Raw genomic sequence first — 12,990 nt, 5'->3', positions numbered from 1 at the left:
AGTGGACCTCTTGCGGTCGATGTTTTCTACTCTACCGTGCGAAGAAAACATTGGTGTAATGTTTATATCAGCACTGCCGAAAACTCGTTGTAAACGAAATCTTTCGCGGTTTTTGCTACCAGAGAAGTTTCACCGGCTAAATACAGTGTGCAGCAATGTACACGTTATGTGCGCCTTTTGAAATAAAATCATTATTATAAACCAGGCTTCTTTCCTTCTGACATATAAACCATAGATTTAGTCGTGTTGGCAATTGAAAAAGAAATAAAACATTATACTTAATAGGTCTTTACCGGAACTGCTTTATGGGGTCTGTTATGTTTATGTGTTTTTATCCCAACTGTCTTAAAAAATATTTTTCCATCGATTTTTTGTTGTTGCACATAGTCCTACATTCAATCAAGCAACAAGGCACAGCCCAGAACGCAACTACAGATATTTTAGCGGTTTTCTTTCTTATTTTCATGTGGAAAGCTTACAAGTCACTGGCATCCAAGTTTAGGCTAATTTTTCCAATATGGCCGTTACCGAGGAAGGAAATACTGACGTATCATGTGAGCACTACAAAGTTTCCGATAGTTAGAGGCTTGTTTTCAATGGTTAGCCATCGTTAGTGGTATAAGTTGCTGTGATACAATGAATAGGCATCAAATTCTCACTGGAGCTTGCAATGGCGGAGACTGCTATGCCCTTGGAAGTGTGGAAGGCGTTAATTTTGTGGTGAGTTTTTGTTTTGTTTCTCCTCACTCATCCCTGCCTTCACTATTCACCTTCCTTCTATTGACTATTGACTATTGACTTGATTTCTAGAGATCTAGATCTATAATCTAGATTCTAGATCTATTCTAGATTCTAGATCTAGATCTAGATGTCTACATCTAGATCTAGATCTAGTCTCTCCGTTTAGATCTTAGATCTACTCTACAGCAAAGAAACATACTTAACACACAACATCATCATTTACTTTACTATTTTATTCCCTATGATGCACTTCTGTCTGCCACTGCTTCACATTTTAAAGTGTCATAATATGTTGGATCAATTGAACAAGCAATCTTAGTGCTAGTGCTAGATATGTAGATCTAGAATGTAGATCAAGATGTAGAGGTAAGATTGAAGAATACAGGGCCAGCGGACTGACTTTGCCTCTGTCTCAACCTTAGGAATTCATAATTTTCCCCAGTTTTTGATATCTCGCAATGGAAAATCTCGGACCGGTAGATATCCATTCATTAAAATTTTGTTAGGGGGGAGACCCCCCCTGAACCCCCCCCCCTCCCCCTCCTCCACCCAAAACCCACCGCCCCACCCACCCCACATTCTCGCGCAATAATGGATACGAGTGGTCCGCTATTCTTCAATCTTCCCATATATCTAGATCTAGATCTAGTAGATTCTATGATAGCTAGATTCTGGGGGTCTTAATTTTCGTATAGATCTAGAAGTAAATGTGGTATTTTTTTACTTTCTCTCCCGTCTCACACTCAGCTACCAGTTGTCTATTTTCTACAAAATATTGATGAGCAGAACACGATATCAACTTCATTTCCGTTGCAAATTAATAGTTTTTTTGAAATATTTGATTGTTTTTAACCGAGATAGACGTGATTTGGACCAATCAGGGGGGGGGGGGGGGGTTCCAGGGGGGCCTGCCCCACTGGGGTAAAAGAAAATCTGGGGGGTTACAGGGGGGCATGCCCCCTGTTTTTACCCATTATTTGACATTTTACAGTTAGATTTGAAATTGTCTTGAAAATAATTGATTTGCGACAGTTTTAGTGGCTTTATGTGTGATCTGCAGCAAACAGTACTGCAGTTTGACCCCTGAAACAGTGCATCTGTGTGCGGGAGTGAAAGTAAAAATTTACCGTAAATGTTATCTTAAATAAATGGGCACTTCTCTGTACAATTGCGGTCCCGTTAGATCTAGCACTAAATCACAATACAAAGACTAACTGGATATCGATACTGATTGAAGTGTTCGGTATCGATGTTTTATCAGTAGATCTAGATGTTGCCTACAAAAGGAGCAGTAAAATTTCACTTGTATACAAGGCAAAGGGAGTTTCTGGGGGGCTTGCCCCCCTGACCACACCTAACAAAAACATGGGTTTGAGGGGGGCATGCCCCCCTGAATTTGATCATAATTTGATGTTTTACAGTTAGGTTTGATTGGCTATCCCTCCATAGGCCTATCGGCACGCGCATAAAAAAGTAATCGTTTAGAACCAGAAGTTCGTTGGTAGGGTGAAAACGAGTTTCTCTTATAAACGGGACCACAATTGTAAAGGAGTGCCAATAAATGAATAAAATGGCTTATTACTGTTTATTAAATAATTCGGTAAATTTTATAGAAACCCTCCCGTCTCATAAAGGGTATTATTTTGTAGCTTTTTATGGGTTTTCTAGGGCCCTGAACACGATTGTGGCATGAAAAATGTCGCAAATGGTTAGTTAGTTTAGATGACAGCACATTATTTCAGGGGGGGGGGGAACCCCCCTGAACCCCCCTCCCTAACCCCCCTGAACCCCCGCCTTACTACACAGCTATAACGTACTCGCACGTCAGGGGGAGACCCCCTGAAGCCCCCCTAATGACTACAAAAGGATGCATTATATAAAAAAAGACGTAAAACTAAACCTTACAACAACAAAATAATCACCTTTGGTATATCCGACGGCACTAAAGTGGTGAAGGAGCTGACTTCCGGTAGAAGATGGGATGCGAAATGGGAGTGCTTCTAAAAATTATTTTCAACTCATTCTTCACAGTCTGAAAATCTGTTCAATCTAGGCCTAAGTCTTTAAAGTCAAATTGTCAAATTACAGTGACTCTAAATCTAAAATCTAAAAGGTGTTGATGAAATTTAGATATTTAGGCCTGATAATGGATAAATAAATCTAATAGACTAAATAGTTTTAAGTAAGACTTGAAACAAATCCAGACTAGCCTATTTGCCAACTGAGCCTGAGCGACAGAGTTCTGTCACTTTCACGAGTCAAGGATAGGAAATGAAAAGACCAAGCTAAATAGTGAGTATGTAATCAGGTGTTTGCATCATATACAGTTTCACAGCTAGATTTTGGTAAGATTTTCATTCATCATTAGCCAACACAAATTCGTAAAGGCCCCTGGTGAGAATAGCGCAGGCGAGCCTTTTTGTTATTCTCACCGGGTGTGCTTTCACCGTGATTGCCTAGGCCAACCAGTGTAGCGTTCATCGTGAACAAATGTTCCAGCTCTCTTGTGTTGAAAGCATGCAAATTTGTCTGTGGGTTGCACACATGACAGCCCCCAACTCTAAAGATGCAATAAATTCCCTGAGTAGAAGGAACAAGTCACGATATTTCGCCTGCGAACACAACCCATACCACTAAATTCCTACCTTAATAGGATCTGCAAGGATACCCCACCCGACTGCCCATTGTGCGACTGCCAGGATGAAACAGTACCACACCACCTCTTTAACTGCCCAGCACTTTGCGACCTACATAGCACCTACCTACCTGCCTCCCCAGACATCGGAAATACTCTATACAGCGACAAAGCAAAGCTGATTAAAACCTGTAAATTCTTTGCCATATCGACAGACCGAAGAGCTGGAACCCAAATGGCCGCTGAATCGGAAAAGTAAAAGTAAAAAGTCTGTGGGTAGTGAAAGAGAAAGAGAGGGGGGGGAGAGGAGTAGCGCGAGAACTTTCGGGGATAACAAAATAACCGCGACCCATGTAGTTCGGCTCGATTCAAAAAGTTAAATAGCCGTAGCATCTTTGTAGACTACCAAAAATTGATCGTCCCCACGGATAGACGGTATTCAGAAAGAAAGAGAGAGAAGGAGTAGAACTTGTGAGAACTTCCGGGCAAAACAAAATGGCGACCCGCATAGTTCGGCTGGATTCGAAAAGTATCTTTGTAGACGACCAAATTAGCTTACTTTTGTGCTATAACGTCATTTATTCTTTGCTTATAAATGTCAATTTGTTCATCTACACCGATAGACAGTATTCCGAGATTAGGAAAAACTGGTCTTGTTTCTCATCGGGTGAGAATAGCCAACTCAAGCAACTCTCAACCGGGGTGAGAGGTCGATCGTAATTTTTATTTTCACCCTTCCAGTCGTAAAAGCTGCTTATTTTGAAAATAAGCTTTTATTCTTAATGGGGGTGTCTACGTACGTGGTAACCGGGTACTTAGTTTCGGGGGCCTCTTGAGCTAGGTGCACGGTAACTTTTTCGCTTGTGGGGGTCAGATGGAGTAGTCGTGTATCTAGATCTACACAAGGTGTCTATTACTATGAACTTGGATAGCGAAAAAAAAGCAGCTGGAATGGCCATTGTTAAAGAACGTGGCCCTGCACAATGCACACATCTGAGAATGTCAGAGTTCAGAGTTCGCTCAGTGCACACACAACACAGCAAGTCGCACTACTCGATATTTCTATGAAGAACGATGGTGGACCTTCCGGTTAGCGTGTACGTAGACTCTGAGACTGCATGCCCACAGTAACCGTGTACGTGGACACGCCGTATTATGTAATAAAACATGGCAACTATGCTGCTGCTGTGATGGATATTCAAGTAAAATGCAAAATGATACACTACTATTGATTTTGCCTTGGCTCTTTCCTGAGCTCAGTGCTACTGATATTGTTGTGATCGTGTTTTGAATTTGAATGTTTCTTTTATCAAATTTTATGCTTGAATTAAATATGTATACATGTGTGTGTATGCTTGTTTTCACTCTTGTTCCTGTGTGAGGTTGATCTACTGCATTCTTAACATGCTTGTTATTCTGCAAACTGATTCAGGTACTGTTCAATGCGTTGCACAAATTTTTGTGAAGTAGAACATATTTTTTTCTGAGACAAAGTTACAGTTATGATGTAGCCTACCTATGATCCAAATCCACATTAACTGTTTAGGTAATATGGTTAAGATTTATTCTGAGTTCATTTTTAGGGATTCCCTCATTTTTATTGTCAGTCTGTTGCGATAACAAACTGGCTGTACTGTAGAGCTCTGTGCTAAGTTAAAACACTTGTCCTGTGTAGATGCATCGAATGCCACACAGTTATTACTGTACTATTAGTATACCGTTTTCTCGTGTTGCAATTTTGCCGTCCAAGTTCAGTGTTGTACACATTTAAAAAGAAACCTGCAAAGTGAGATTTTTGTGTTTTTATAGGTTGGTCTGTTACGATTTATTACACTTCGTTCATTGAAATTAAATGAATATATCATCAAAATAGTCAAGTTAAACATTAAAGACTACCTTAGGAATTTAAAAGAAATGCTGTTTGTAATATTCATATTTTTGTCTTGTTCTCATTTATCTTTTAATGGACCTTTCAGTCTCCAGTGGGAAGGCTGCTGTTTGCTACAGGTCTTCCAGGCCCCTAGGGTTTTTGGTCCCTCTGCTTAGGGTCAGGCCAGTGTATGTCTTTCTCAAGTGCCATTCATTTCTTTTCAATGCAGATTTTCTTACTTGTGTGAATCTATTCTATCGGATAATGATAGAGAATTTTAATTCATTGTTTTGAGGTGGTGAAGACAGTTGTAACTGTATAGCCAAAGAGACGGAAAATGGAATCAAATTGTACAATTCTAAAATGTTCTCTTTGATTACCCATTATTCATATTTCTGAATCTCATCTCCAGATGCCTTTTGATGTAAACAAACACATATTTTCTTTAAAACTTTCATTCTTAGCTCATTGAGAAATACCAGAACCTGCCCTTTTCTTTTGATAATTTTATGATTTTTTTTACCTCAGGGTGGCCCATCTCATGAGTGTGTTTATTCAAACTGTTACATCTTGATTTTTATATTTGATGGCGTTACTTTGCAATGAGCCACTCACTCATCAGTGTCAGATTGTGCATGGAAGACTAAAAGATATGTTGACAAAACTAAGTGACAGTACTAACAGCGAGCAAAATGTGAATTTGTGTAGAAGTCTTTTAAAAAAATGAAACACGATACTACCCACATTGGAAATTACAAGAGGAATGAAAATAAGAAGTGCGTGCAATGGGGATAGTCAGTTGGCGGGTGCAAAGATAGTTGGTGTAAGTGATTATCTCCTTAATTTTGGTTTATGTTATTATTCATCAATTTTGAAATAAAAGACCTTAATAAAGTCTGCAGAGCATTCATTAGTTTAATCGTATGTGTTAAAAAGAAACAACTGTGTCAGCTTTCTTTCACAGTCTACATGAATTTGAGCTTTCAGAGAAATCTACAAATTCAAGCCATTCATGAAATGTTTTTAAAGTGTAATTTGACTGTTACTCTCCTATTTTGCTTTTAATCTCATCTTCTCTTCTATCTACCTTTTTCTCTCTCCTTCTTTCCATCTCTATCTTTTTTTACCTTTTTTCTTTCTTCCCTTTCTCTCTCATCAATTTTAATTTTACAAAAGCGGGTGGTTGGCGGGTGCTCTGGTGTGGTTTGCTCAGGGTCCTTCTTTCCTGTCAAACATCTATCGTCTTTATCTCCCCTGCTTCTATTTTGTGTTTGTTACTCCCTTGTAACGCCTCTAATCTTTGACACTTATATGACCTTATTGTGTTGCAAGTGCCGTAAAACACTTACAAAAACTAATTTTACAATATATACTGAGGTTGAACAGTATGTACTGTCCATTCATCTCTTTCACAAGAATTCAGACAGAATGAACTATTATTATGTTACGTCTCTGTGTGCTGATTAACCATACACAGGAGCATGATCGCTGAGTGTAAAGCACTTGTTTTCTGTATTGCATGGCATTGGAGTTAACTTCACTTCAGTATACAACTAGTAAAGTATGTCAAACAGCATAGATGACTCAAATCGTGAGCTGAAAACATTAACGAAAATTGAAATAGGCAAAAAAATACACCAACAAGAAAAGAAAAGAAACGTATAGTGCTTGAAAACATCTCGGTGTATTAAAGTGTGTGTTTTAAGTTCTCCTGGGCAGAGTGTGGCATTTATTTGACTGGCGTTCAACAACTTCATCGTCCAGAAAGAATGTCAATTCCTGCAATCCCGAAGTCAGTTTCAAAATTTCCATCTAGTACTCATCTCTTTTTGCTGACTCACGTTTAGTAAGCTGCTCCTGGATTTTTAAAGCTTTTTAAAAAATTTTAATTCAGGAAAGATTTTTTTTCTCCAGATTATCTCCCTATATCTCTCTTGCCTTTCGCCATTTCATTTCCGCATAATCTTACCTTGAACAAGAAACAGTTTAGCTCTACAGTTTGGGTAGTGCCCCCTCCCCCCCACACTGATACCAAAACATTTTTGGTGTGTGTGTGTGTGTGTGTGTGTGTGTGTGTGTGTGTGTTTTGGGGAGGGGGGGTATCAAATATGTCATTTGACGCCGGTTCCATATACATCTCATCTTCCTTTTGTTAAATGATTTAGACCTATGTTGTACACACACAAGCAGTGTGTGCAAGATGAGAAAATGTCCTGGAAAGTCAGCATACCATCATTACAGTGGTGGCTTTCTGGACACTCTCAGTATAGTATGAATGCGGCAGAGCAAGATAAGAGAAGAATTTTGCCTGGAATTAGGTTATTAAACAAGCGGTGGTAGCCAGCCGTCTTGTGGCCTCTTGCTCTTTCTTCTGGAGATTAACAGTTCGTAGATGGGGCGTTGGAAGTTTTCTTACTGGGTTCACTCGTCCCTTTCCTTCTTTTTCTCCTTAACCCCCCCCCCCCCAAACACACACAGACGTTTCGTATTGGGTGGAGTAGAAAGATGTTGGACTTGCGGAATAGAAGAATACGCTCAACTAAACCAAAGTAAACCCTGGTCGCGAAAACAGTCGTCGTAGTGCGATGAGGGTTCCATGGCACTTCAATTTGACATGGGTCTGTGGTTTACTTTGAAATGGGGAACATAGTGTGGGGTTTACATGATGAAGGGGACAAACGAAGGTTGGGCTTGGGGCACAGGAGAAAGTAGGACGATTTTCTTAAGGGTGGTGATGGTGGGGTCTTTACAACTTTCGAGTTGTGTCACCACCCCGCGCTTTAATGATCTAGATAGTTTTGCGCTTTGTTCCGCACATAACATGTCCTGAAGGTTTTATTCTATCGTTTAAAAAAAACATGTTTTTGTTTGTTTTGGTGTGTTTTTTCGTGTAGATCCTTTTGAAGATTTGGACTTGCACACACTACATATTCCCGCATTGTGGTATTCCGTTAACCTTACTATTGTTAATTTTTTGTTGTTGTTGTTTTATTCTTTTCTTTTTTGTTTGGTTCTTTTATGTTCGATGTACGTTATAAAGGTATTTTAACGGCTTTTCCCGCTCTTCTTGCCTTTTTTTTGCTCATGCTCATACCATTGCGCCAAGTTTCCTCTTTGTGTGTGGTTGGCGGGTGCTCTGGTGTGGTTTGCTTCTTCTTTCCTATCAAACATCTATCGTCCTTATCTCCCCGTCTTCCTTTTTATGTTTGTTATTGTTACTCTTCTGCAACGCCTCTAATCTTCTGGCGCTCATATATGACCTTATATTGCCGTTGCGAGCGCCGTAAAACCTGTACTAGTGGGTGGTTGGCGGGTGCTTTCGTGTGGTTTGCTCCTTCTGTCCTGTCAAACATCTATCGTCTTTATCTCCCCACCTTCTTTTTTATGTGTGTTACTCTCTTGTGACACCTCTAATCTTCTGGCGCTCATATGACCTTATGCAGTTGCGAGCGCCGTAAAACCTCTACTAAAACAAAAAACAAACTTCTGCTAAAACTAAACTAAACAAGTCTCCTCTTTGTGTCAGGTAGACCGTAAGGCCCATTATAACTGTTACAGGAAATCCCCGAACCAGTAGCATGTCATGTGCTGCTGCAAGTATTGCCTCGGTCTCGCGCACTGAACCGGGGTCTTTGGTGTAGTGCTTGCTTAGACGCTTTGCTGTCGCACCAAGGGGACCCGAGTTCGATTCCCGAGCTGGGAGAATATTTGTCGATTATCTCTCGGTCTTTCTGCTGGGATTTTGTACCCTTCACAGCCCGGGTCGGCCCAGAAAGGCAGGGTCGGAAGCTTGCCTCTTATATGATTTCAGTAAAAAGAGGAAAAACATCATCTGAAATCGTTTTTAATTGGGAATTATTATGTACGAAAAATAAGGATTAGAATTTCTGAAAAGAGACGAAGGACTATAGATTGTCAGCTCTCAGCATGTCAGTTTGCGTATGACCTGCTAATTTAATCTATTTGGACTGAAACAAAATCAAACGATTTCCGCGCGTGTGCTCCCCTCAAATCTTCCAGCTACTTTGCCAGCTATTCGGATCAATGTAACATTGAGGGGAGGGGGGAGGGGGGATCAAATTTAGCTCTGATCTCCGATCTCCGATCATCTTTTTTTTAGGTCACGTTCTCCTTTGTTGCTTGTTGGGTCTGCTATACTGTATTGGGTCATGTGTTCCTTTGTCGAGAGTCGGATCTACTGTATTGGGTCATCATGTGTTCCTTTGTCGGGAGTCGGATCTACTGTATTGGGTCATCATGTGTTCCTTTGTTGCGAGTAGGATCTACTGTATTGGGTCATCATGTGTTCCTTTCTTAAGAGTAGGATCTACTGCTCATAATTATTATGCTACCTTTTAACCCCCCTGGTTGGATCATACACTGCAATGGTGTTTACTTTGTGACGAAGTAAAGGAGATGGCCAGAGGGAGCCACTAGTAAGGCCTAGTTTTCTTTACTTCTGTTGTTTCTGTCCTTCTTGGGGTTTTTTAACCCCCCCCCCCCCCGACTGTTATGTCGATGGGCTTTTCTTTACTTAAACTGTCATGCAAAAGAATAAGAAGAAATGGAAACCGTGTTGTGTGGGATCTGTCTACGTGCCCATTAAGTGGGTGGTTGGCGGGTGCTCTGGTGTGGTTAGCTCCTTCTTTCCTATCAAACATATATCGTCCTTATGTCCCCTTCTTCTTTTTTATGTTTGTTACTCTCTTGTAACGCCTCTAGTCTTCTGGCGCTCATATGACCTTATATTATGCAGTTGCGAGGGCCGTAAAACCCCTACTTAGTGGGTGGTTGGCGGGTGCTCTGATGTGGTTTGCTCCTTCTTTCCTATCAAACATCTATCGCCTTTATTTCCCCTTCTTCTTTTTTATGTTTGTTACTCTCTTGTAAAACCTCTAATCTTCTGGCGCTCATATGACCTTATATTATGCAGTTGCGAGCGCCGTAAAACCTCTATTAAAACTAAAACTTCTACTAAAGCACCCCCTCCCCCGCCCGACTGTTATTATGTCGATGGGCTTTTCTTTACTTAAACTACCATGCAAAAAAATAAGAAGAAATGGAAACCATGTTGCGTGGAGATGTGTCCACGTTTCCATTAAGTCGGAACAAAGGAGAGGCCTCCTCAGTACATAAGCAAGGGGTTCTGTAGAGCCTCTAGCCTCTCAAGGGCGCGCCGTGGCGAGGACTTACAGGGATTTAGTGAGTCGAGAGGCCTGGGCTGCTGTCCCCGATAATGTATTGCTCGCTCACTAATAATCTCCTTCTCTTCCCAACCTCATCCTGTTTCACTTCCTTCTTCTTCTTCTTCTTCTTCTTCTTCTTCTTCTTCTTCTTCTTCGAGAGAGAGAGAGAGAGAGAGAGAGAGGGAGAGAGGGAGAAAGAGAGAGAGAGAAAGAGAGAGAGAGAACTATCTCTCACACACACAGTGGTTGGTTGGCGGGTGCTCTGGAGGGGTTTGCTTCTTCTTTCCTATCAAACATCTATCGTTTTTATCTCCCCTCCTTTATGTGTTTTTTACTCTCTTGTAACACCTGTAATCTTCGGCACTTATTATATGCCCTTATTGTGTTGCAAGTGCCGTAAAACTTACTAAAAAACTAAAACACACACACACACACACACACACACACACACACACACGTACGCGCGCGCACGCACACACACACACACACACACACACACACGTACGCGCGCGCACACACACAGACACACACACACACAAAGACTTAAGTTCGTTTTTACTTTCTCACACACAGAGAGAGAGAGAGAGAGAGAGAGAGAGAGAGAGAGAGAGAGAGAAGTGGTTCTATTCATTTTTTGTGGTTTAAAGATGTTCTTACTTATGATCGAATTTGTCGGCCGCTAATCACTGCTGATAGCCCCTATTTCCATCCCCCACCCCGTCCTTGTCTTTTTGTTGTTGTTGTTGTTGTTGTTGTTGTTGTTGTTGTTGTTTATCGTTCATTTCGGGAATGGTCGTATTCTTGTCAACTTGCGTTGCTTTATTTAAAACTAAACGTGACCCCCCCCACCCCACCCCCCCAAAAAAAACTCACAAAAAAACCCACACATATGCAAAACACAACAAACAAAGCACGAATACCGAAAAGTCACAAAAATCAATAACCAGACAAACAGCGACAATAAAACAAACGAACAACTACGAAAGCAACTATAAAAGAAAGCAAAAATATTACCCTAAAGAAACCCCCCCAAAAAACAAACCCCAACCCCTAAAAAAACAAACAGCAATACAACACAAACAGAAAAAAATTGATTATGGAGTTGTTTATGGTTTGTTTACCAATACTCTTGTCTCTTGTCTTTCATTACGATTTTTACAATACAGCTGTTGCAGGATTTACAAGTATTGCACTTTCTACTTTTAGACGCACACATTCTTTCTCTCCGCTTCTCTCTCTCTCTCTCTCTCTCTCTCTCTCTCTCTCTCTCTCTCTCTCTCTCTCTCTCTCTCTCTCTCTCTCTCTCTCTCTCTCTCTATCTCTATCTCTCTGAGTTTGACTGTCTGTGTGTGTGTGTGGGGGGGGGGGGGGGTATCTTTCTGACTCGATCATGCTGAATTTTCCATGCACAAGAATATAATAATATATACATTATACTTACCTAATATGACAATGATGGAGGGTAGACAGTGTATTTGTACTGTCTTTCCTATTTATTTTTTGGCAACACTTATTTTTTTTAATGGTGAGTTCTTGGAAGTGTTCCTGTGTGGGATCCTGGTCGTCTCCGTTCTGTTCTTTTGAACAGACGGCGTGATTTTTTTCATCGGCCGTGGGTGGTTGGCGCGTGCTCTTGTGTGGTTGCTTCTTCTTTCCTATGAAACATCTATCGTCCTTATCTCCCCTTCTTCTTCTTTTTGTTTGTTTGTTGCTCTCTTTTAACACCTGTACCAGTGGGTGGTTGGCGGGTGCTCTGGTGAGGTTTGCTCCTTCTTTCCTACCAAACATCTATCGTCCTCATCTCCCCTTCTTCTTCTTTTTTATGTTTGTTACTCTTTTGTAACACCTCTCGTCTTCTGGCGCTCGTATGACCGTATGCAGTTCCGAGCGCCGTAAAGCCTATACTAAAGCTAAAACTTTTCATCGGCCTTTTATCCAGCCGACGAAATACTTGACAGGGATTGTTTTTTTTTCTTCATGGTTTCAAATATTCAACTGGTAAAAATTACCTGACTGAAAGTTCTGACCCAGAGGGTTTGGGCTTAATATTGCTAGTTGGTGAGATGCCAAGTATATTTGAATTTTAAAGTTTCTTCTGTCGTTTATTTTTCTTTTTTTTTTTGGTCTCAAATTTTGGCGTCTTTCGCTGTATGCGGATGGTTGGTAGGCGTCACTGGTAAGTAAGTCCATCTTCTTTTCTTTCCCTCTGTTAATTCTATCTACTTGTCTTGCTCCCCCCCGGACACCAAATGACTGTTGACGTGTGTCGAGGTGCTTCTCTTTACTCAAACAAACACAAGTCTTTCGTTATTGCTGTCGTGATTGTTATCATTGTCGTCGTTATTCTATTCGCCACGGCTGTTTTAAAGTAAGGGATGTGGGTGGTTGGTAGTTGCTCTTGTTTGGAGGTCTGCCCCGTCCCTTCTTTCCTGTCAAACACCGTTTGCCCATATCTCTCCTTTTTTTCTCAAGTAACACATACTCTTCTTCACGTATATATGACCTTTTTGTGTTGCTATTGCGGAAAAAGTTTTTCTTTAAAAACGCAAACCAACTAA

General features: G+C 40.8%; 1 protein-coding gene across 1 annotated transcript in view; it reads left to right on the top strand.

The window, feature by feature from the left end:
* Positions 1–494: 494 nt before the first annotated feature.
* LOC101847815 (dmX-like protein 2) overlaps positions 495–12,990 on the top strand; it is a gene marked incomplete in the record, with an annotated part of 126,185 nt that continues 113,689 nt past the window's right edge. The window contains 1 exon segment of the mRNA XM_035969182.1: positions 495–720. Within this exon segment, the coding sequence (XP_035825075.1) occupies positions 637–720 (84 nt within the window).

Source organism: Aplysia californica, unplaced genomic scaffold, assembly GCF_000002075.1.
Source record: "Aplysia californica isolate F4 #8 unplaced genomic scaffold, AplCal3.0 scaffold00124, whole genome shotgun sequence".
NCBI classification, from domain to species: Eukaryota; Metazoa; Mollusca; class Gastropoda; order Aplysiida; family Aplysiidae; genus Aplysia; species Aplysia californica.
Note: the sequence above shows the minus strand (reverse complement) of the source record. Positions and strands in the feature narration are given on the sequence as shown.